The following is a 22,453-nucleotide window of genomic DNA, read 5'->3' as shown; positions in this document are numbered from 1 at the left end:
TTTTTTTCATTTTACACTATTGCAGGTTTTTCATACGAGCATGTTCTTTATTCAAATTAAGATTTTCAGCAAAAAATGACTATATCAAGCCCACTTTTATTTAAAAAAATAAAACAAAATAATATAGTTTTGGCTATGTTTGCGTTATAAATTTTTCAGAAGCATATTCTGATCTTATTTAAGATCCAGAATGATCAATGGAACAAAAAAACACGACCTATTTTAAGACTGGTTTGCATATTGCTGTAAATTCTTTAAAAAAGATTTATCTAAAAAGTGGGCTCCCTGTGGTACTGAAGCATGTCTTTTGCCCGCGGGATTTGAGATTCGCAACCTTCAAATGCATCTAAAAAACGTCTAAATACAAACGTTTCCTCTACTTGCTTCCTTTTCTCTTCTATACAACAATATTCAGAAAATCTAAGGTGGTTTAACTACGCTTCTTAAAGTGAGTATGAACATCTAAATAAACCTAAGTTTTTATGACCTTTGGCATTGAACTTTTAAGTCCATTCTCACTCAAACCTTGAATTTAAACAGATTGTTAAAAACAATTAGGTTTTTCTTCGGTATTTTTTACCTCTAGAATCAATTTTAGCCAATTTTTGCATCACTTACGAGGCTGTATGCTGTTTGTTTTGTTTACGACATTGTCAAAGTTCACCTTGACTTCAAGCCAAGTTTCAGTTCAGGGTTGATGCATTTTACTCAGAATTTTTTTTATTAATAGCTTCACATTAAGTTCCAAGAAGGCCTTTTAACACAACATCTAACCCAAGATTTTATTCCAGTGGAGGAAACTAGAATATCTTTCCGCTGTTGTTGATGATATCTGGAAAAAAGAGTTGGTGGCCAATATTGGGTACTACACTGTAGCTAAGCTATCTCCTCTTTGGAGCTAAAAAAAAGCAGAATAATAGTAAAATGGCATGGTGAAATATAAAGAGAAAGTTATTTACTGGGTTACCAGGTAGTAGCCACCCCCATCAAAATCATCCTGGATTGACATCCACTGGATTTCACAGCTCTCAATAAAATGTTTATGGCTTATTAACTTTACTTGTTTGCATGCAATTTTTGTTTACAGGTCTAGTTTATGTGTGATATACATCAAATGAAGGTATGAATCATCAATAAACTCATACATTTTTGAGGATTGATGTAAAGCTTCATTCATATGCTTACTGGCCTTTGTAATTTGAAACCTTGTACTGAAAGCAAAAGCTATGATTGCGTTACAAGAAATCCTAAGCTTTTGCATGCAATAGATTTACTACCTCCTAGCCTGTAGTATGGTATTGTATGTACATCAGATCTCTTTAGCTTTAGCATCTTACATTTTCCCATTTCAGACTATATACTTTCTCTGAAGTATCATTTCTTTGAATAGTTGCACCAGAGAGGACAAATGAATATGGATACCAACCAAACAAAGAATCTTATTTTCATGAGAATGACATGTGGTCTGGAATACAAAAACATCATACCCAAACTAAAAATATTTAAATAGATGTTCAAAGTTTCTGCTTTGGGCCACACCCCCTTTGATTGACACATTTCTTTTCAACATCACTGAATAACTCTTTTTGGTCTCTATAGGAAATATGGATTGAGGCTTTCATATTTCCATTTAAGATGAGGTTATAAAATTACGAGAGAATAATGGCTGAGGGTTTTACAAGCTCTCGCAGCAAGCGTCAACCAAAGAAGAGAGCACTAGGTGATGGAAGTTCTTCATTAGACAAGCGTTACAGAAGATGTGAAAACAGTGGTTGTCCTTCTGAAAGACCAGTGTGTTGCGCAGAACTGAGCAATGGGTAATACTAATTATAGACCCTTTGACCTTGGGTTCAATTTTAGATCATGTGTCATTCCCTAGAGTATATTAATTTCTTGGTTTAGAAGTTGCGCAGAACTGAGCAATGGGTAATAATAATTATAGACCCTTTTACCTTGGGTTCAATTTTAGATCATGTGTCATTCCCTAGAGTATATTAATTTCTTGGTTTAGAAGTTGCGCATGAGAATACACATGAAAACAATATAGATGCAACTTAAACAAAGACTCTTGCTCTCAAGAGAATCATACATGGAATGAAATAATAAAGCATTATATGCACAAGGTAAAAGGGGTGAATATCTTAGAGATGGCAAATTTTCATTAGGTGATTAACAAAAATCATTTTGACTTGTTTCTTTAATTGAATTATTATGTGGAGTCATTTTTGAATTGTGAAAGGGGTTATTGAAATAATTTTTTTTATTTAAAAAAAATGTTTTGGCCTGTTTCTTGAAGTCAGGTTGATCACTTTGGGGAGTTATATATCCTAGGTACATCACTCAGGCTAGAGCCATATAAATAATAGTATTTTGGTGTTGCTATTTACGAACTCAGATCTTAGAGTGAAGTCATTAAACCTGTGAAATAGATGTTAGACTAATACACTTTAGTAGACCCTAATTTCATTGTTTTCTTTTGTGTCTTTTTGACATGTTGGCTAGTATTTTTTATTTCATAGGTTAAATGCCGTCGCTCTAATGTTCTTCTTATGGTGTTGTTACTATATGTTTTAATGAATTGATGGTTGTTGTGGTAGGTGTACTGGTGATGGGTACACATCCAGATGGTATCACATATCTAATGGGGAGCACTTCTGTAATGCATGTTTTGATCACATGTATCGAAGGTTAGTTACTGAATTAATTATTATTATTATTATTTATTATTATTATTTATTTTATATATATTATTATTTTTTATTGTCTTATTTTTTACAGTTTTGTTAATACTGAGAGAGTTACCCTGTTTAAATAAAGGAATCTATCTATCTATCTATGTCTTTAGTTCTCTTTCTCATTCATAATGCATACCAATATGTTTGAAAACCACCAGTCACGCACATATGCATGTTTAGCCTTGTTTGTATGTTAGCTAAAAGTCTGTTAGAGTCAAAAGCAGCTGCAGTAAGACTTTGATCAGCCTAGCAGTTGTTTTACTGGATCAATAAAAGTTGAAAATATTTTAAAAGTATTTCATGAAATCTGAATATGGAAGCAAAAGGGGCAATATGGAGATGTTACTGTTTAATAACAAAATATTAATATTATCTGTACTGTCCAGTCATAAAGATGGTTATGAAGCATATGCCAAGTGGAAGTTTGAATGGGGTGGATATTGTCAACGAGAGGCCAGCACGAAGACCTACGTTGCTGAAACAGTGATGGCATATTGGGTCAAGTGTAAGAAATGTGGTAAATGGCGGTCACTTCCAAGGACTGAAGGAGACCTAACACCTGATCTGGCTAAAGAGTGGTCCTGTAAGTCCTTTACGACCAGCAAAAAGGTAATTGAATTAACAAAATTAATGCGTTTTATAAGTTAATGTGCACCTGGTCTTGTATTGGGCTTCCTGTGTTGCATTTATCCACAGGCATCCCAGCCTTGATAAAATTGATAGGTGACATGACTATTGAAGCAAGTTTGGCTGCATTATCAAATATATGTGTTGTAAAAGAAATAATCACTAGTTATATTAATTTGTTTATTCATTCATTCCATCCCTTAATTCATTCCATTCCTCCCATCATTCCATTATTTTTCATTTGTTTGTTTATTCATTTATTTATTCCTTCATCCATCCATTTTTTTTATTATTCATTGATTTATTCATTTTTACATTCCTGCATCTATTTATCCATCCATTCATTCATTCATTCACTTGTTTTTCATTCATTTATCCTTCCATTCATTCATTCATTTGTTTGTTTGTTTGTTCATTCATTCATTCGTTCATTTGTTCATTCATTCATTTGTTTGTTTGTTCATTCATTCATTTATTCTCCAGCCATCCATCCCTCCCTCTTTCCCTCCCTTTCTTCCTTCCTTCCATCCATCCTTCCATCCTTCCTTCCTTCCTTTCTTCTTTCTTTCTTTCACTTAATATTTGTGCTTATGTAGGCAAAAGCAAAAGGACCTCATCCATGTGATTTACCAGAAGATGAGGTTAGTCTTTTACATTTTATTGCATTTAATCACTTTATCACTTTATTAAAAGCTGTAGAAAAGGGGTTTCTAACAAATGGAGGGTCAATAATACAAATTATTAAAAACTCTAGGATATTCTATCAAGTTGTTTAAAAACATGTAGTACATGTACTCAATAAATATTTTAAAGCTTTTAATGATTTTTATCTTTCTCTCTGTTAATTATTACCAGAGGGTTTCAGGAGCATCAACACCAGGATGGCTATTAAGTCTATTTGAACCTCCTCTGCTTAAGAACAGCCCTGCTACTCAGTACCTGAAGACTTACTTTCCAGATGGGGTGGGGCTCTCGCCTGTGCTTAATGATGACAAAGAGAAAATTGAGACCAACACAAATGGTTCTTGTAGTACAGGTTTGTTGAAACCAATTTAAAGCTAATTAGTTGTCAATAGAGGGGTTTCACAGCAGCTTTGATGAAGAAAAAAATGATAGACTGAAATTTTCTCCCTGGAGAAAATGGAAACTTGAATTCAAATAAAGACATTGTCCATAATATGGATGCTGTGAAACCACTGTGTAGGACATTCTTCAGCTCAAATGGCATAAGAGTCACAGCCAAATGGGCTATGAAGTATTATCTGTGCTTGTGTATGTTGTTATGCTCATGCTTGCATAAGCAAGGGCGGATCCAGGGAGGGGGGAGCTGAAGCCCACATTCAGCAGAAAAACAAAACAAAACAAAACTGAACCTTTTTTTTTGTTTTCCATTATGTTGACGGAAGAAACTCAATCAGCCCTCCCCTAAAATTTTGACTGGATTCGCCCTTGATAATGACGCTGAAAACCTATTATGAAATGTCTTTTGATTTTGAAATTTTGAATGCAGGATATCTACAGCCATTCTACAACCCCGATATTGGTGAATCAGCTTTTACTTTTAGACCAGACACCATGGAACAAGAAGAAGAGGCCTATTTTCCTCATTTTGCTTCAACAAGGTAAAAAAAAGAATATTTAAAAAAAGTATATTCGTACAGATGTAGCATGGGTGGCAATGATGCTAGTGCATCATCTCTCATCACTGTGTTGCCAAAGGTTTGTGTCACTCCTTGGAGCCCTGCAGACACCATATGTGAATTTAGTTTATTTGCTGTGTTGTTCTCTCCTATGATACAAGGGTTTTTCTTCGGGTTCTCTGGTTTCCTCCCTCTGTAAAAAATCAGCATGTGAGTTGAGCCTTGTGTGTATAGAATGTTTGTTCAATTCATCCAAGATGGCAGGTGTGAAAAAAAGGCAATGCAAAAATGTTTTTAGATTTGTTGCAGAATACGTTCTTAACAAAGCTATTGTTGGTCAAGTTAGAAATATCATTTCCCTTGCATATTTTTCAGAGAAGCATCAATAATCTACCTCACGCTGAGGAATCTAATACTAGCACTATGGGCATCAGGGTGCAAGGTATGAAAAATGGCTTGAAATTCTGACAAATGATAATAATAATAATAATAATAATAATAAATGATATAATAATAATAATAATAAATGATAATATAATAATATAATAATAAAAAATGATAATATAATAATATAATAATAATAATAAATAATAATATAATAATTATAATAATATAATAATATAATATAATGATATGATATTAATAATAATAATAAATAATAATATAATGATAATAATATTAATATGATAATATAATAATAATAATAGCCTTTATTTATAGAGGGTAACACCTAATAGCATTAGTAAACACTAATAAACTTGTAGCCCTCAAACTATATACAATGAAATATAAAATATGGAATTAAATATAAATAGACATTAACTATACATATATAAATGTAAGAACAAACCCAAAATGCACTGCAATGCCAGTTTTTTTCTCAATATCGAAATGGCTAATAGTATTGACATCCAAAAAACTAATAATAAAATAATAATTTGGTTATTTAATTACAGGAATGCTTGACCAAGGATAAGGTTGCCGATAACATCATTACAAGAGGCCTTGTAAGAATACCACTTATTCAGGAGGCAGAAAACATCCTGCGATACCTGTCAATCAAGGGCATTGTCAATCATGGGATAATTGACAATATAGAGTCATCATTGTCTGATCAAAAGGTGAGTCACATCTAACTTATTGATTATGGGCGTTATAAAAAAGCATTCAATAACTGTCAATCATTGGTGTTGTCAATCATGGGATACTGTAGATGGCAACATGCAAAGAGTCTAGAGTGAACTTGTGTACATTATGAATAGAAAATGTAATATTAGGGAAGCATGGATACATATACATGGATACATATACATGACTACGGAAAGAAGTCTATCCGATAAGGAGTTGCTATTTACCATAACTGCCTTCACAAAGCAAGGGTGATAAATAAGTGCTTATCATGTTTTTTTTTTGTAAAGAAAGAAATAATAGTAAAGGTAATGACATAAGTAATAAGAGCCTTTGGCTTAAGTTAACTGCAGTTTGATAATATTACTTCTTTTATGGTCATTAGTTATCAGTGATAGTAATAGGAGCAGGAGCATCTGGATTGTCGGCAGCAAGACACCTCAGCAAGTTTGGTGTGAAGGTACATGCTTATCAAATTATCAGTCATCCTTCTCAATAGTATCATATGAAATAATAAAATTTTTCAAAGAAGCATAATAAGATGTTGGTTGACAACCATCAAAATGTGACATTGTCAAAATACTCGAAGGGTGCATGCTTAAGGTCCTGGCTAAACAAGGAAACATTTACAGAAACATGTTTACTGTGCCCATGTTTCTCCAATGTTTCCAAGTTTAGCCACATGCAAAACATTATTGAGTGCAACAAATTTTGCTTCCAAGATGCCTTTATGCTTCCAAGACGAATGGAAAAAATGTTTCCTGATGTTTCCTCATTTAGCCATGGAAGTCAACATAAAAGTTTGTTACTTAGCAACACTCACTCTATCTTGAAAGTGTGCATGTGCTAACCAATGATGAGTAAACATGCTTTCCGATGTTTCCTGACATTTTCAGTAATAATAATAATAATAAATAATCTTTATTGAGGTTATCGCTGTCACCATAAGGTGATTTACAAGAGAGACCTCTAAAATAAATATATAACAAAAAAGAAAAATGAAGACTAAAATATAAATATATAAAAAATGACAAAAATGTAAATTTACAAATAATGACAATGTTAGAATGCAGACACTAAATGTGTGCAACACAGAAGCTAGGCATATTACCACTGAACTTTACAGTGCTCAGTAGCAATAGAGCAGAGTGTTGCACACATTCAGTGTCCGCATATCAAATAGTCAAATATTAAAAATAGATATTATATATGAGATATGAATAGGATTAATTAAAAATTATTAGTGTCGATATTAAAAACTATTTAAATTTCTTAAAGCTCTTTTAAAACTAGCTAATGATGGGCTTTGTCTAATTGATAAGTCTAATTCATTCCAGTCGTTTGAGGCAAAATTTGTCGATGTCCAGTGACCCCAGTTTCTAGTAGAAGCACTCTTACGGATATTGTTCTTAGATCTAGTGTTATAATTGTGTATGTCTTTATTAAATACTAAGTTAAAACGATGTGAAAATAAATCATTTAAACATTTATAAAGAAAAGTTGCCCTATGCTCGGCCCTACGTCTTGCAAGAGTTTTCCATTTCAGTTTATTCAGGGCCTCATTAGTAGGTAGCATGGGTGGCATACGCTGCTAATGCGTTGTCTTTCACCACTGTGAGTCCAGCGGGTCGGGTCGCTGGTTCGAGCCATGCAGTCACTACATGTGAATTAAGTTTGTTTGATGTGGTGTTCTCTCTGGAATGTAGTGGAAGTGTGTGGGAGTGAAAAGTGTCCCCAATTAGTGCGAAAGTGCTAGAATGACTAGACACTTATTAAATAAAAGAGTTTTTTTGCCACCTTTGGAAACATTTAAGGAAACGTGTGGAAACATGTTTCCTCATTTAGCCAGGGCCTTAGAGGAATGTCATGCAGACTCCTTTGATTGATCTACCAAAACTTACCCCATGCAATGTTACAACAGTTAAAATAAATGATAACAGTCAACAGGGAAGAGTCAAAGTAACACTTATTTTAAAAAGTCACAGAATTTACTCAGAGCTTTTAGTTAAGTATTTCAAAACAAAAGTTAGACTAGTTTGCAGTGAAATTGAGAAATATTAGTATATAATTCGATAAATAAACTATGCTACATCACTCTGGTTGTGTCAGGTGACTGTATTAGAAGCAAGGAACAGAATAGGAGGGCGTGTCTCTGATGATCTTTCTCTAGGCTGCTGTGTCGGTAAAGGGGCACAAATTCTAACCGGGTGTATTAACAACCCTATATCTGTGCTATGCGAACAGGTAAGTCATTAACTTAATAATCTTTCTGTCAGATGAAGCACAAGGAGTGTGCCCTGCCCTGCATTACTGCAGTTATGTATTAAATCCAGCAGATCTAATATCATATTTATTAAAGTAGAGTTGCATTTTCATTCTATCCTGTGCTTTTAACCAACTGAAGTTTTTTCTCCAGATTCCCTGGTTTTTACATCACTACAAAAAAATTCAGTTTCTAAATTTTAATTTGATTATGAAATGAGGACCAAGGATTTATTAGTTTATGGTTATTATTAATTGATTATTAATGCCTGATTAAATAATAATGCTTATCTCTAGTTTTTATTATAACTGCATTTATTTTGATGTGAGTTCAGTTATTGCATCAACTATGTGTATGTTCAGAAGAGATAAGTAGCTAAAAACTAGTGTCAGCTGCGTTGGTGTTTCTAATGAAACAGTGATGATAAAAGGGTAAATTATACACCGGGAAAAGATGAAAAAACTGACCTTTTGGACGCCAGTCCCCTGTCAGAATAAAAGAGAGCCCTTGCATCCAAAATGACAGTTTTTTCATCTTTTCCCGGTGTATAATTTACCCATTTATCATCACTTGTACATGTTCAGTGATGTTCTCTTCACATGCACATAACCAGCTTAGCAACGGTCCAAAATGGAAAACTATTACAATGTTAAATGACTGCTTAAATCCCATCATTTTTTTCTTCACTTTATTATTTAGCTAGGACTGAGCATGAAGCACATCAGTGGCCATTGTGATCTTCTAGACAATAAAGGACAAGCAGCTGATATCAGTGTTGACAAGAAGGTTGAATTTCACTTCAATTCCATTCTCGATGCCATTGCAGAATGGAGAAAAGGAAAGACAGAAGATATGCCATTAGAAGGTTGGTTTAGTTGTTCTGCTGATCATTCTAATGCATGAAAGACAAACTACATCTTTGTACATTTGTATTTTTCAGACAGAATACAAGAGATGCACAAGATCTTCTTAGAAGAAACTCAAATAGAATTCTCAGAGGTTTGTTACAGCTGTATATAATCATAACATCTTGCACGTAATAGCCATGACCACCATGACATGATGATGTGACCCAGCCATCACGTGATGATGTGACCCAACCATGACGTGATGATGTGACAACCATGACATTATGTGACAACCATGACATGATGAGGTGACCACCATGATATGATGATGTGACAACCCCGACATGATGACGTGACACAACCATGACATGATGATGTGACAACCATAACATTATGCGACGACCATGACATGATGACGTGACCACCATGATATGATGTGACAGCCATGACATGATGATGTGACAACCCTGACATGATGATGTGACAACTATGACATTATGCGACGACCATGACATGGTGACGTGACCACCATGATATGATGTGACAGCCATGACATGATGATGTGACAACCCTGACATGATGACGTGACACAACCATGACGTGATGATGTGACAACCATGACATTATGTGACAACCATGACATGATGAGGTGACCACCATGATATGATGTGACAGCCATGACATGATGAGGTGACCACCATGATATGATGTGACAACCATGACATGATGAGGTGACCACCATGATATGATGATGTGACAACCATGACATGATGATGTGACAACCCCGACATGATGACGTGACACAACCATGACATGATGATGTGACAACCATGACATTATGTGACCACCATGACATGATGATGTGACCCAACCATGACGTGATGATGTGACCACCATGACATTATGTGACCACCATGACATGATGACGTGACCACCATGATATGATGATGTGACGACCATGACATGATAACATAACAACCATGACATGATGATGTGACAACCATGACATGATAACATAACAACCATGACATGATAACGTGACCACCATGACATGATGATGTGACAACCATGACGTGATGATGTGACAGCCATGACATGATAACATAACAACCATGACATGATGATGTGACAACCATGACGTGATGATGTGACAGCCATGACATGATAACATAATAACCATGACATGATGATGTGACAACCATGACATGATAACATAACAACCATGACATGATAACGTGACCACCATGACATGATGATGTGACAACCATGACGTGATGATGTGACAGCCATGACATGATAACATAACAACCATGACATGATGATGTGACAACCATGACGTGATGATGTGACAGCCATGACATGATAACATAATAACCATGACATGATGATGTGACAACCATGACATGATAACATAATAACCATGACATGATGATGTGACAACCATGACATGATGACGTGACAACCATGACATGATGATGTGACAACCATGACATGATGATGTGACACAAACATGACATGATGATGTAATTATAATAGATTGCAAAGTGTCTTCTCTAATACTTTGTGCTTCTCTAATACTTCGGTGATAAATGCTGTTCCATTTTAAGGAAGAGAACCAGCTCCTTCAGTTTCACCTTGGTAATCTTGAGTATGCATGCGCTGCTCCCCTTGGAAAAGTATCCACATTACATTGGGATCAGAATGAAGTCTTCCCTCAGTTTGTAGGAGATCACACCTTGCTGGTACAAGGATGTGAATCCCTTCTGAAAGGACTCTCTAAAGACGTGAATATTGAACTGAATTGCCAGGTAGGTAATGATCTGAACAATCATGTGAAGGAAAGGAAATAAGCCTTGTTCAAATTTGTTAAAAAGACAGTAAGAGTCAAATACAGAGAGTGATGGGCTACAGGCACAGCAAGCTCTACTCACACCCAGACTGAGTACAAAGGGGAGTGCAATACCACTTTTTACAATAACTTACAAATTTCTCGTGCGCTGATTGGTTATTTTTCATCATCAATAAGAAGACGGACAGATAAAGCTGACATCAACGAGCGCACGCTCTTTCCGTTGATTGTTTTGATCGCTAAAAATGAGAAGTTTTTATTGTTATTGTAAAAAACAAATAGACATCAGTTTTTTATGTGTCTGTCCTCTTATTGACGATAAATTTCGTCATCACATTGTCAAAGTAGTATGTGGATCCACACTACTTTGACAATGTGATGATGAAATTTATTGTCAATAAGAGGACAGACACATAAAAAACTGGTGTCTATTTGTTGAACACCATTTTTGATTCGTATGTTTTAGAAGTAGCAGCTTCTCTAACTATTGCAATCCTGCTTTTCCAATAACCTGATACTGTTTTGTTTAATAAAAAATGTTTAAGAAAATGAAAATAAAACAACAAAAAAAACCAACCTGATTTTCCCAGGTTTCAGATATCAATTATTCCCAAGAAAAGGTTGTTGTGACTACAAAGAAAGGAACAAAATTCATTGCACACAAGGTAAGGATTATTAAACTGCTGCTACTGTATTCTCAAATACTGGTACCAACAGCCATTTGTGCCAGATGTGTATACTTCAAACATTCAATTGTTACAAATCCTGAAAAACCCTGGGCTGATCAAACTTGTGGCAGAGCTAACTAAAGATCGAATTGAGATTTAGAGTGTTAGGTCTTGATTAGGGAGGAAAACAGGAGATCCAAGGGAGTAAAGACCTAAAAAACTCTACTCATGTGTGACGACAAGTTCAGGAATTACACGTGAGACCCCAGAGGTGAGAGGCAAGTGCACTAGTGCTATGCCACTCTTAAACTCAAGATTGAATTAGAATGTAGCTAGATTTTCCTCATGTGTGACGACAAGTTCAGGAATTCAACCTGAGACCCCAGAGGTGAGAGGCAAGTTCACTAGTGCTATGCCACTCTTAAACTCAAGATTGAATTAGAATGTAGCTAGATTTTCCTCATGTGTGACGACAAGCTCAGGAATTACACGTGAGACCCCAGAGGTGAGAGGCAAGTTCACTAGCGCTATGCCACTCTTAAACTCAAGATTGAATTAGAATGTAGCTAGATTTTCCTCATGTGTGACGACAAGTTCAGGAATTCAACCTGAGACCCCAGAGGTGAGAGGCAAGTTCACTAGTGCTATGCCACTCTTAAACTCAAGATTGAATTAGAATGTAGCTAGATTTTCCTCATGTGTGACGACAAGTTCAGGAATTACATGTGAGACCCCAGAGGTGAGAGGCGAGTGCACTAGCGCTATGCCACTCTTAAACTCAAGATTGAATTAGAATGTAGCTAGATTTTCCTCATGTGTGACGACAAGTTCAGGAATTACACGTGAGACCCCAGAGGTGAGAGGCGAGCGTACTAGCGCTATACCACTCTTATACTCAAGATTGAATTAGAATGTAGCTAGATTTCGCAGAGGGAGGAAAATTGGAGAATCAGGAGCAAAAACCCTCAAATGAAGGGAGACACTTGACAAACTCTACTCACGTGATGCCAAGTCCAAGTATCAAACCCGAGACATCAGAGGTGAGAGGCGAGTGCATTAGCGCTATGCCACCCACCCAATTAGGCAGTGATGAGCCCATCTAGATGCACTCAGCTAATTTAAAATTTGACTTGCAGGTGATAGTTACATTACCCTTGGCTGTTTTGAAGTCTGGCTTTGTCAAGTTCACTCCTGACCTGCCTGCATCAAAAGTGAATGCAATCAAAAACCTTGGAGCTGGTCTCATTGAAAAGGTAATAACCCTTTATAACAAAATTGATAAAACCTTTTGAAACATCAATTGACTAATTTTTTGATGGAATATACCCTGAGTGCGAAAGAATTTGAATAATGGAATAATGGAATGCTTCAAGGTATACCAAAAACTATCTGTGCTCTCTATTTTTAGGTTGCAATAAAATTTTCTAAAAATTTTTGGAGTAAAAAAATTCAAGGTGCCAATTTTTTTGGCCGTATTCCTTTAACCAGAGGCAACAGATCAAGTTCTGCTATCTTTTATGACTTAAGTAGAAAGGTGAGATAACTATGTTTCTGTTCATCCATCCAACATCAATCTATCCTTCCATCAATCCATCCATTCATTTGTCTGTCCGTCCGTCCGTCCGGCCAGCCATCCATCCACCAATCCATTCTTCCATTCCATCCATCTATCCATCCATGCAATCTATCCACCCACTCACCCATTCATTCTGGTGATGGCAGTCAGAAGAACAGTTGAAACCTCAATTACACACAAAAATACATATGAAAACCATTGCAAAACCTTGTCTTCACCACATGGAAGTCTGACATCTCACAATTCTTATTTCATTTTCTTTTAGGAATCATCAAGTCCCAAGAAGTGCAACATCCTGATGACTGTCCTATCGGGTGAATTTGCATCCAGCATGAAAGATGAAGAAATTATCAACGAAATAATAGGTATCCTGAAAGGACTCTTTCCAGAAGAGGTGAGCAGATTGATGCTATGAATTATAAACAGGGTTTGCATTGCTCCTGGAATTCCTGGAATACTTCTGGAATCTCAAAAATTTCTTCCATGACCCTGGAAAATTTTGTCATTTTTGATACCAGCTCTTGTAAAACTCTTTGAAATTTCTATTATTATTAGATAATAAATATTAAACAGATAAAATGTTAAAAGTGTTTCCTCTACTGGCCAACACTTAGTAATCGCTTGTTCGAAACAAAAACTGTGTCACTATTTCGGACATCAATTTTCAAAGTTAAGGGTCCTGGAATTTTTTTATTCCCTGGAAAAGTCCTGGAAAGCTCCTGGAATTTCATAATCTTCTAGTAATATAAACCCTTTATGAAATAGTTTTGTGTAGACTCTCTAAACACACAGGATGCCGAGAGAACGCAAAATAAAGGGGACCATACCACAATGCAAAGCAAAGTGCTTTCCATCTTAATAATATACACCTATTTCAATAAATGTTGTTATCGTCAAAGGTAATAGGCAATAGGCAAAAAGGGATAGGAGATAGGTCATTCCAAGATCCAAGAATAGCTGGAATGACTTGTATTTCAGTCTTATATTCTCGTCAAGAACATGGACCTTGAGACTGATTCATTGTTCTTTGTATTCTACAAAACCATTTCCATGTCGGAATGACCTTTGGCGACGAGCGATAACAATGTTTATTGAAATAGGTGAATACTTCTCTATTTTAAGACCATACCAAAGCCAGAAAAGTACATAGTAAGTCACTGGGGCTCAGATCCTTATGCTGGGATGGCATACTCATTTGTACCACTGGGCAGCTCTGGACAAGATTATGACGAGATGGCCAGTACAATCGACAAAATGCTGTATTTTGCTGGAGAGGTTAGTCACTGAAAACTACTCATTACACACTGATTAGTTGTGACATGGAAATCAATCAATACCCTTCTATCAACCAAATAAAGCATTAGCGTAGTTTCCCATATACTTTCTCATGGTCCCCAACGATTTATTTTGTCGTGGGAAATGTTTGCCTGATTTCTATGTTGAGACTGTTGTCTTGATCAAGGTGTAGCAGTGAAAAAGAGTGGTAAGATATATTATTTTATAAGATTATGGAACAAATTTTATGAGAGGACACAGCACACGTGCCCATTCTATATTTTTGCCATTTGTATCCATAAATAATGGTTATTTTTAATTTTTAAATAAATGAACTAAAAACTTATTATTGCATTCCTTTTTTAGGCAACAAACAGGCAGTTTCCTCAGACAGTGACCGGAGCATACTTAAGTGGTATACGAGAAGCAGAAAAGATTTTGTTTCAATTATTGGAAGGTTCCTGCTAGTGATTCTAGCAACACATGGGATGTAATCATACTTTCCTAATTATTAATAATTACTATTATTAATACAGTTCATTAGAAGTATTTTTCACAAGCCTTTAAAGCAGCACAAGTGAGAGAGGACTGGGGAGAGAAAGTGTGCATTGTCGCTTGTTTATAACTCTACTCAGGGCAGTTTTTCATGTTATAAGACTATGCTTTCATCATCATTCATAGGGAAAAAATGTTTTATATGGTGCATTATACCTTATTATATTGCTATGCCAACCAGAGTTTGAATGTTAGAAGCAATTTAGCCTATTAATTTTTTTATAATTTCATAGCATATTTATGGTCTATGCTAGGGAATATCTTTATGATGTTAGTACAAAATGTTAGGTCTTTGTTTGTTAATGCTTGAAAATACTCCCAGGGGGTGTACTCAGGTGGGTAACATGAGGGGGGTGGGACATGAGCTTCATATTGCAACCCAAAAAAAATACTCAAACCTGAAATTTTACACCCAAAAAATACATGGCATCCAAATTTCTGACCCAAAAAAATACAAGACTTCAAAACTGATTATTATTGAATTCATCAGGCTCTTCATGATTTGGCATATAAAACGAAAAACAACTTAATGGATTGTGCCTTGCTGGGAAAAAAAAAATCAAACAAATAATTTTCCTGATACAAAAATCGAACTCGGAGATGTAACGACCCAAAAAAATACGGGTTTCATTTCAAGACCTAAAAAAATACAGTGGCTGGTATCTTGACCCAAAAAAATATGTCGCAGCTTCCCGTCATGTTACCCACCTGAGTGCATCCCCTGGGAAAATACTAGTCCTTAGATCAGGGAGGCACAGGGTGGTCAGTTTCACTTATCAATATTGCTAAAATTTATGCATCATATATAATCTTGTACAGGGTCGCTCATTATATACTTACATACTCTATCACTTTAATACAAGGAATTCATGAATCATACTCTCATACTCTACTTTAGCTATTTTCACATATTGCGCACTCATTTTAGCCTGAATCACATGCCATGCATAACCCCTTTGCCAACCTTTTAGATAAATACTTAGAAAAAAATAGTTAAACAAACTTTTAGTTCACTTTACCATTAATCTACAAAAACCTAGTATCCTTCTACCAATACCTTAATATTAGTCTATTCACGAACCATCTTTACCTAACCTAACAACACTAATTTAAAGGTCTTTTTGTAGGGCTTGGAGAATAGAACTTTGCTGAATACACCTAATCGGCTAACGTGTTGCTATGTACATTACCACCCAATTCAAACCTTCTGGGAATAGAAGCGTTTGTCTCTACGAATTCAACTCTGAAACCAAAATTTAAGAACAATGAAACTTACTCCCATGTGGTTTGAATTGGGTGGAAACGTTTATAGCAGCTTGTTAGCCGATTAGGTCTATGGTTGAGTGTTTATTGATAATATAAAACTAGGTCTTTCAAGTGTTTTTTCTCGCTATACGATTGTAAACTGTTTGCATCATAGCATCATAAACTACCATTACCAGAATCCCTTCAACACTTCCTTTTGTTCAGATTATTAAATGGCATCTGAATTACTATTCTAATTATACAGCTTCTCATTAATCCCATATAGGTAACTATCCAATTATTTTCTTAATTGGACAGGTCTTGTTGATAGGGGATTAATTAGGCAGCTATATAATTAATAGGTAATGGGATTTCATGCTCTCCAATCAAGAAATAATTAGACTCGAAAAATTCCTCTGACTGCCAAATTGGACTCGGCCTATGGCCTCATCCAATTTTGTCAGTCCTCAGAATTTTTCTCGTCCAATTATGTCTTAATTGGACAGCATGGAGTCCTATTACATATACTTATTAGGAAATTGAAAATTTTAATTAGAAATTAAGAATAGTAAAGCATTCTGGTAATGTTAGTAAAATGATGCCATTGTTGTAATTCCATCATGCAAATGGTCTACTTAAAAATATTAGACCCCCAGCCCAAATGGTCTATGAGTCAATAGCCCATATAGTCTACACAGAGCCAAAGTTCTGATGTAGTAGTCCTTTTAGAACTTTTCTGTCTTGTGTAGATTTCTTAGCTTGGTGTTTATCAACATTAAGAAGTTGACTAATTTTGATCCATGGATCTCTAACATATTTAGCATTTTATTCTACAATTTGATTGGTTCTCGCTGTCTAAGCTACTAGTGATCTATCACCAATAGACCACTAGTAGCTCAGCCAATCAGAGCGTGCGATTTATGATAGACAAGAATTATTAGACATCTCATTCTCATGTTCTATGAGCAGTCCATACAGACTCTTGGACTGTTCACTCCTAGACCATTCGGCCTTTGGGTCGAATTGTTAAAAACTCATATTGAGAATATGTGGACCACGTAGCTTTTATGAAATACAAGATGTAGAAATATAGATAAGTTATAGTGCTTGGGAACGAGGTTATTCCGGGCGAAAGACCCTTGGAAATAAATTCGGAAAAATTAATTTCCAACCTCGCTGGGAATGGAACCCACGACCTTCGGAATTGTACTACCAATGCACTACCAGCTGAGCTAGAGGTCAGACTGAGAGCAGGCCAGGGTGAAATAGATGTTTGGTCATATTGACTACCAATGAAAGTACAAATTTCTGATAATTTTTGAACCTAAATAACTTTTCTATTTATTGAATGGATTTATATAATGTTCATCTAACTATGTTATATACAATTAAACATATTAACTTCAAAATAATTATAGTTCTCTATCTTTAAATTTAACGATCTTATTTTAAGGCCTTGTGAATGGCTCCTTTTTGGAACAATAACAATAACGCATTTTAATCTTTTCAAACATTTCAACCCTACTTTCCTCTTTAGCTTGGGCATAACATTTCCCCATTTCATACAACCTGCCATTCTTTTGAGAATAAGATTCTTTGTTTTTGATTGTATCCATATTCATGTGTCTTTTTATGTGCAGCCGTTAAACAATGAAATGATACTCAATAGAATGACATTTGGTCTGGAGAATACATTATTCCGAAACTAAATATTCAATCCAGACCATTTATTAAACCTTATTATTATATAATTACCAATGAAATATCTATTTTTCTCTATTTCGAAGAATTGATATCTTCACACGTGAAAATAACATGTTATTTTCACGTGTCGAAATAACACCATTGCGATGGCTATTCAAAAATACACGGAAAGAATTGCCTAAAAAAGCCAAAACATACTTCATTGATAATTCTATAATAAACAGAATATTACATGGGTGCTTGGAGATACGAAATTTATCTTCTCGTGTTGAAAATCTCTCACTCGTTCACTGTGCTCACTTGTGAGAGATCTTTTCAACACTTGAAGATAAATTTCGTATCTCCCCGCGCCCATGTAATATCCTCTTTTATTATTGTGGACAGCTCTTGACTTTCATTTCTTCCTGCACAACTATATATATCTTTCAAGGTGACAGGATTCCTTTTGTTGCTTGAAGCTCCTGCAATGTTGAATCAATGGTTCAGACATGTTGAAACAAAGGATTACACTTTAACATAGAACATTTATTAATAACTAAAATAAGTATAGTCACTGTCATAGCACAACAATGATATCTGCTGATCCAATCATACAGTGATTTTACTTGGACTGTGCAAAAATAGTAATCATTATACAATGAAAATCATCCAACTGTGGAATAGATGAGAATATGTGGACTGCGTAGCACTTATGAAATACATGAAGATATAGAAATATAGATAAGTTATAGTGCTTGGGAATGAGGTTATTCTGGGCGAAAGCCCTTGGAATTAAATTCGGAAAAATTAATTTCCGACCTCGCTGGGAATCAAACCCACGACCTTTGGAATTGTACTACCGATGCTCTACCAGCTGAGCTAGAGGTCAGACTGAGAGCAGGCCGGGGTGAAATAGATGCTCGTTCCCAAGCACTATAACTTATCTATATTTCTATATCAACTGTGGAATAGGCCTGAGTTTTCTTATGACGGCGAAGCCCACTTTTGTATGATTGCCACACCCATTTTCATTGATGAGTTCCAAACTCTCAATGTGCATGAGATGAAAATGGGTTGGACAATCATACAAATGTGGGCTTCACTGTCATAAAACTCAGGCCTATTCCACGGTTGGGTGATTTTCCTTGTACATCATAGTGGACACATGCTAAGACTCTTACTTTGATTTTAAGTCAATAATTATCTGAATTTGTTTCACGAGTCAAGTAAAAACACTCTGATGTTAACAGCTTATGTAATTGGGAAGCTTGGCACTTCGCAGCATAATGTGATACCCTAAGATTTTCACAGCCAAGCAAAAGCTGCCCCAAGATATTTGGTTGATGAAGTTACCTCTTTATACTTTTGGATTATAAGTGCCTTCAGTTCCTGCGGCCATAGAGGTCCAACCAACTTTCTATTCTTTACGATATATACCTATAACACAACCATAATATGTTACAGCATGATATGTAAAAGTATGACTGGCAATCATGTATTTGTGTAGTTTTATTCGAAGCTAGCATTTTGTATTAAATAAGAAATGTTAAAGCTTGTTTGGTAGCTAAAAAATGTCTATCAAATATGTATGTATTCATAAAGTTGTTTCTAATTATTGTTTAAAGATTTTAATGTACACCACTAAACCACAACTAAATACCTATGTTATATTTATAGTTATATAGTTATGTTTTTTTTTAAATCAGATCTTTTTGTAAAGAGCTGTTGAACCAGTGGGATATTAGTGCTATATAAATCATAATTTATTATTATTATATAAAAGAGTTGCAGAGAAGTATGCAAATCTATTAATGTAGACATACTTTTGTGCTTTGCACTGTAATTTCATTATTAAATTGTGAATAATTCATGATGAAAACAGTAATATAGAAAACAGTGACCAAGGACAAGTCTGTAAATCAGATACTGAATCTTCATCATTTGTATACCTGTTCGTACTGGTTTTGGTACATCTCACCAATAGGACCAGCACTTATTCGCACCTCCATGATATTGGACATGTAGCCAACTTTTACGACTGAAAGCCTGTAAAACAAAAACTTATATGTTGCTCAAAAAAACATATCGCAAATATAAAAGAGATTCCCTGCAGACAGCCTCCATTTATTTTTCTTTTGCTGGATCAGCATTTTACAAGAGAAACAAGGGGGGGAAGGAGCCTGTGCCACTGAGGAGGAAACACAAGAGTCAACTAATGATAGATGTAACCAAGTAATAGTGATAATGAGCTTTTGTAGCAAGCTTTATTGTATTCTGGGTAAGGGTTTTGGTTTTGCAGGGTAATATTTTAGCTCCAAATTCATTATTTTAGCTCCAAATTCATTATTTCATTTTATTGCCTTCATGCCTCATGTGCCTTGCAAAACCAAAAAATAGTCCATATTACACCTGTTATGTTTTACTGAACTTATACCAAAGTAACAAATTGATTTTGTTCATGTGTCTAGCATTTGTGCTCTAATACCTGTAAAGATTTGGGCTGACAGCAGGGGTAAAGTTTCTTAATTCTCTATCTAAAGACAGTCTATAAAGATCTTCATTTTGTCTTGAAATGTTTAAGCCATTAATCCTGCCTGAAAACAATGAAAATTTAGAGCATAAAATGATCCTTTTCCGTAAAGGAAGGAGAAAAAGTTTTGTTCATGTAGTCATGGCCACAGACTCAAACACACACACAAAAAGAAAATAACAATAATAAATAATGATAGAAATTACTAAATTACATGCAAAATTGCAATTAAGTTGGGAACAAAATTCTAATTTTGATCGTTTGTACTGTCATTGTCTTTGAGTAAAAAAATCATGAATTCATTTTAAAGAGACCATCCTCTTTACCTTGGGCATGAGGTTTTCCCATTTCAGACCATGTGTCATTCTCTAGAGTATTATTTCTTTGTTTGTACATAATAAGACAATGAATATGGATACAACTCAAACAAATATTTTTTTCTCTAAAGCCCCGTTTACACTGGCGATTTTTGCGATTTTTGCTGCGATTTTTGTGGCAATTTTTGGAAACACTAACAAAACACTATTTTAATATGCAATTTCTAACCATTTTCCTGGACTCCAAAGACTAGGAATCCTCCCTTAGTGTTTAGGAGTGCATTTCCATATTCCCTTATGGTCTGGAGAGAAAAAAAAAATTAGCAAAATTTAAATGGGAATCTTTTTTTTATTCTATATTCTTATTTTATATCTAATATAGATTCGTCTTCATTTGCATAAACTTTAATTTAGATTTTCTCTATCAAACTTGGTTAATTTCGGTACGATATGAGAACATACATCATGAGTTTTTTAAGCCATTTAATAAACTCGCAGATCATGTTTTATCAGGTCTAAAGCCACTCAGCTGTGTTTTATACCCGATAAAACACTCCTGCTTGTTAATTAAACAGTACATACAACACTCAACTGACATGTTGATTTATACCCCACACTGCAGGTGACTTAAATGTAAACAGACTGATTTCATTTATAATTTAGATATGAACTTACATTTGCAAACTCTCCAGATGGATATCCTATATTCTTGAAGAAAAAATACATGACACCAATTCGTTCTTTATAATGGTCACCAATAGAAACCTTTGGCTCTGTGGAAGTTGCCATATTCTGTTACGAGACAATATTGGCAGACAATCAAGCTGATTTGTTTCTGAATCTTGTAAGGAATTGTTTTGGTTAGGATATACCAGATATTTTTGTATGTGAGATAATGACGGCAAAAGGTAAAAGGAAATTCTGCTTGTAGGATAGGAAGTATTAGATCTATAAACCAATTTAATTAGCTGGGGTGTAATGTTTTTCCAACTACAGACAACATCTCATGCACAACTATTAAACAAAGAAATGATACTTGAAGGAATAACACGTGGAAAACATTACGTCCAAGCTAAATTGGTTTATTGCAAGCTTTTATGTGAGGCAATGGCAGCCATGTTGGATGACTTATTGTCCTCCATCAGTGGAACCGATCACTAAATGAAATATGATGTTAGGCCCCTTGCATTAAATCCATACAAGGGGGTCAGAACAAGAAAATAATAACAAGAAAAAAATAGTTTAATCCTCAAGAGATGAGAATTTTTGGCCTCGTGCAAAGGGTCGTTCAATGCGCTTGAATTAATGAGATTTGACTCATTGCAAACGTTTTGTCTGGCATTTGATTGCATAAAAAGCTTTAAAATATGAAACATAAAATAAAGATCAAAGTAGATACCTCATTGATCCAGATGCTTTCTTCTATTTAAGCCTTAATTAAGTAAAAAAAACATACATTTTTTCAGTCAACGGTGCACAGCCAAGCAACAACAACCTCGCGACCGATCGATCCT

At 35.1% G+C, this 22,453-nt stretch overlaps 2 protein-coding genes across 3 annotated transcripts; one reads left to right on the top strand and one right to left on the bottom strand.

Moving 5' to 3' along the window:
* Positions 1–314: 314 nt before the first annotated feature.
* Positions 315–17,093, top strand: LOC116299403 (lysine-specific histone demethylase 2). Of its 2 annotated transcripts, XM_089029152.1 has the most exons (21): positions 315–448; positions 1,088–1,120; positions 1,600–1,817; positions 2,598–2,687; positions 3,122–3,344; positions 3,959–4,003; positions 4,218–4,398; positions 4,873–4,984; positions 5,378–5,444; positions 5,959–6,123; positions 6,516–6,590; positions 8,240–8,374; positions 9,093–9,258; positions 9,334–9,392; positions 10,849–11,049; positions 11,681–11,755; positions 12,895–13,011; positions 13,167–13,292; positions 13,600–13,728; positions 14,457–14,609; positions 14,976–17,093. In XM_089029152.1, the coding sequence occupies exons 3-21, from the start codon at positions 1,663–1,665 to the stop codon at positions 15,075–15,077; spliced, it is 2,376 nt and encodes a 791-aa protein (XP_088885278.1). In that variant the 5' UTR covers positions 315–448; positions 1,088–1,120; positions 1,600–1,662; the 3' UTR covers positions 15,078–17,093. The 2 variants fall into 2 exon arrangements, with proteins under 2 accessions (XP_088885278.1, XP_088885279.1); XM_089029153.1 differs by lacking the exon at positions 315–448 and having other exon boundaries at positions 710–1,120.
* Positions 17,094–17,721: 628 nt separating this feature from the next.
* On the bottom strand, positions 17,722–22,435 carry LOC116298164 (schlafen-like protein 1). The gene is made up of 7 exons (XM_031706542.2): positions 22,339–22,435; positions 21,615–21,731; positions 21,169–21,241; positions 20,578–20,686; positions 20,042–20,138; positions 19,446–19,529; positions 17,722–18,574 (listed from the first exon to the last, which is right to left on the bottom strand). The coding sequence occupies exons 2-7, from the start codon at positions 21,726–21,728 to the stop codon at positions 18,539–18,541; spliced, it is 513 nt and encodes a 170-aa protein (XP_031562402.2). The 5' UTR covers positions 21,729–21,731; positions 22,339–22,435; the 3' UTR covers positions 17,722–18,538.
* Between the last annotated feature and the right edge of the window lie 18 nt (positions 22,436–22,453).

Source organism: Actinia tenebrosa, unplaced genomic scaffold, assembly GCF_029948245.1.
Source record: "Actinia tenebrosa isolate PJP-AT-01 unplaced genomic scaffold, QUT_ActTen_1.0 PGA_scaffold13__45_contigs__length_12533684, whole genome shotgun sequence".
Lineage (NCBI taxonomy): Eukaryota > Metazoa > Cnidaria > Anthozoa > Actiniaria > Actiniidae > Actinia > Actinia tenebrosa.
Note: the sequence above shows the minus strand (reverse complement) of the source record. Positions and strands in the feature narration are given on the sequence as shown.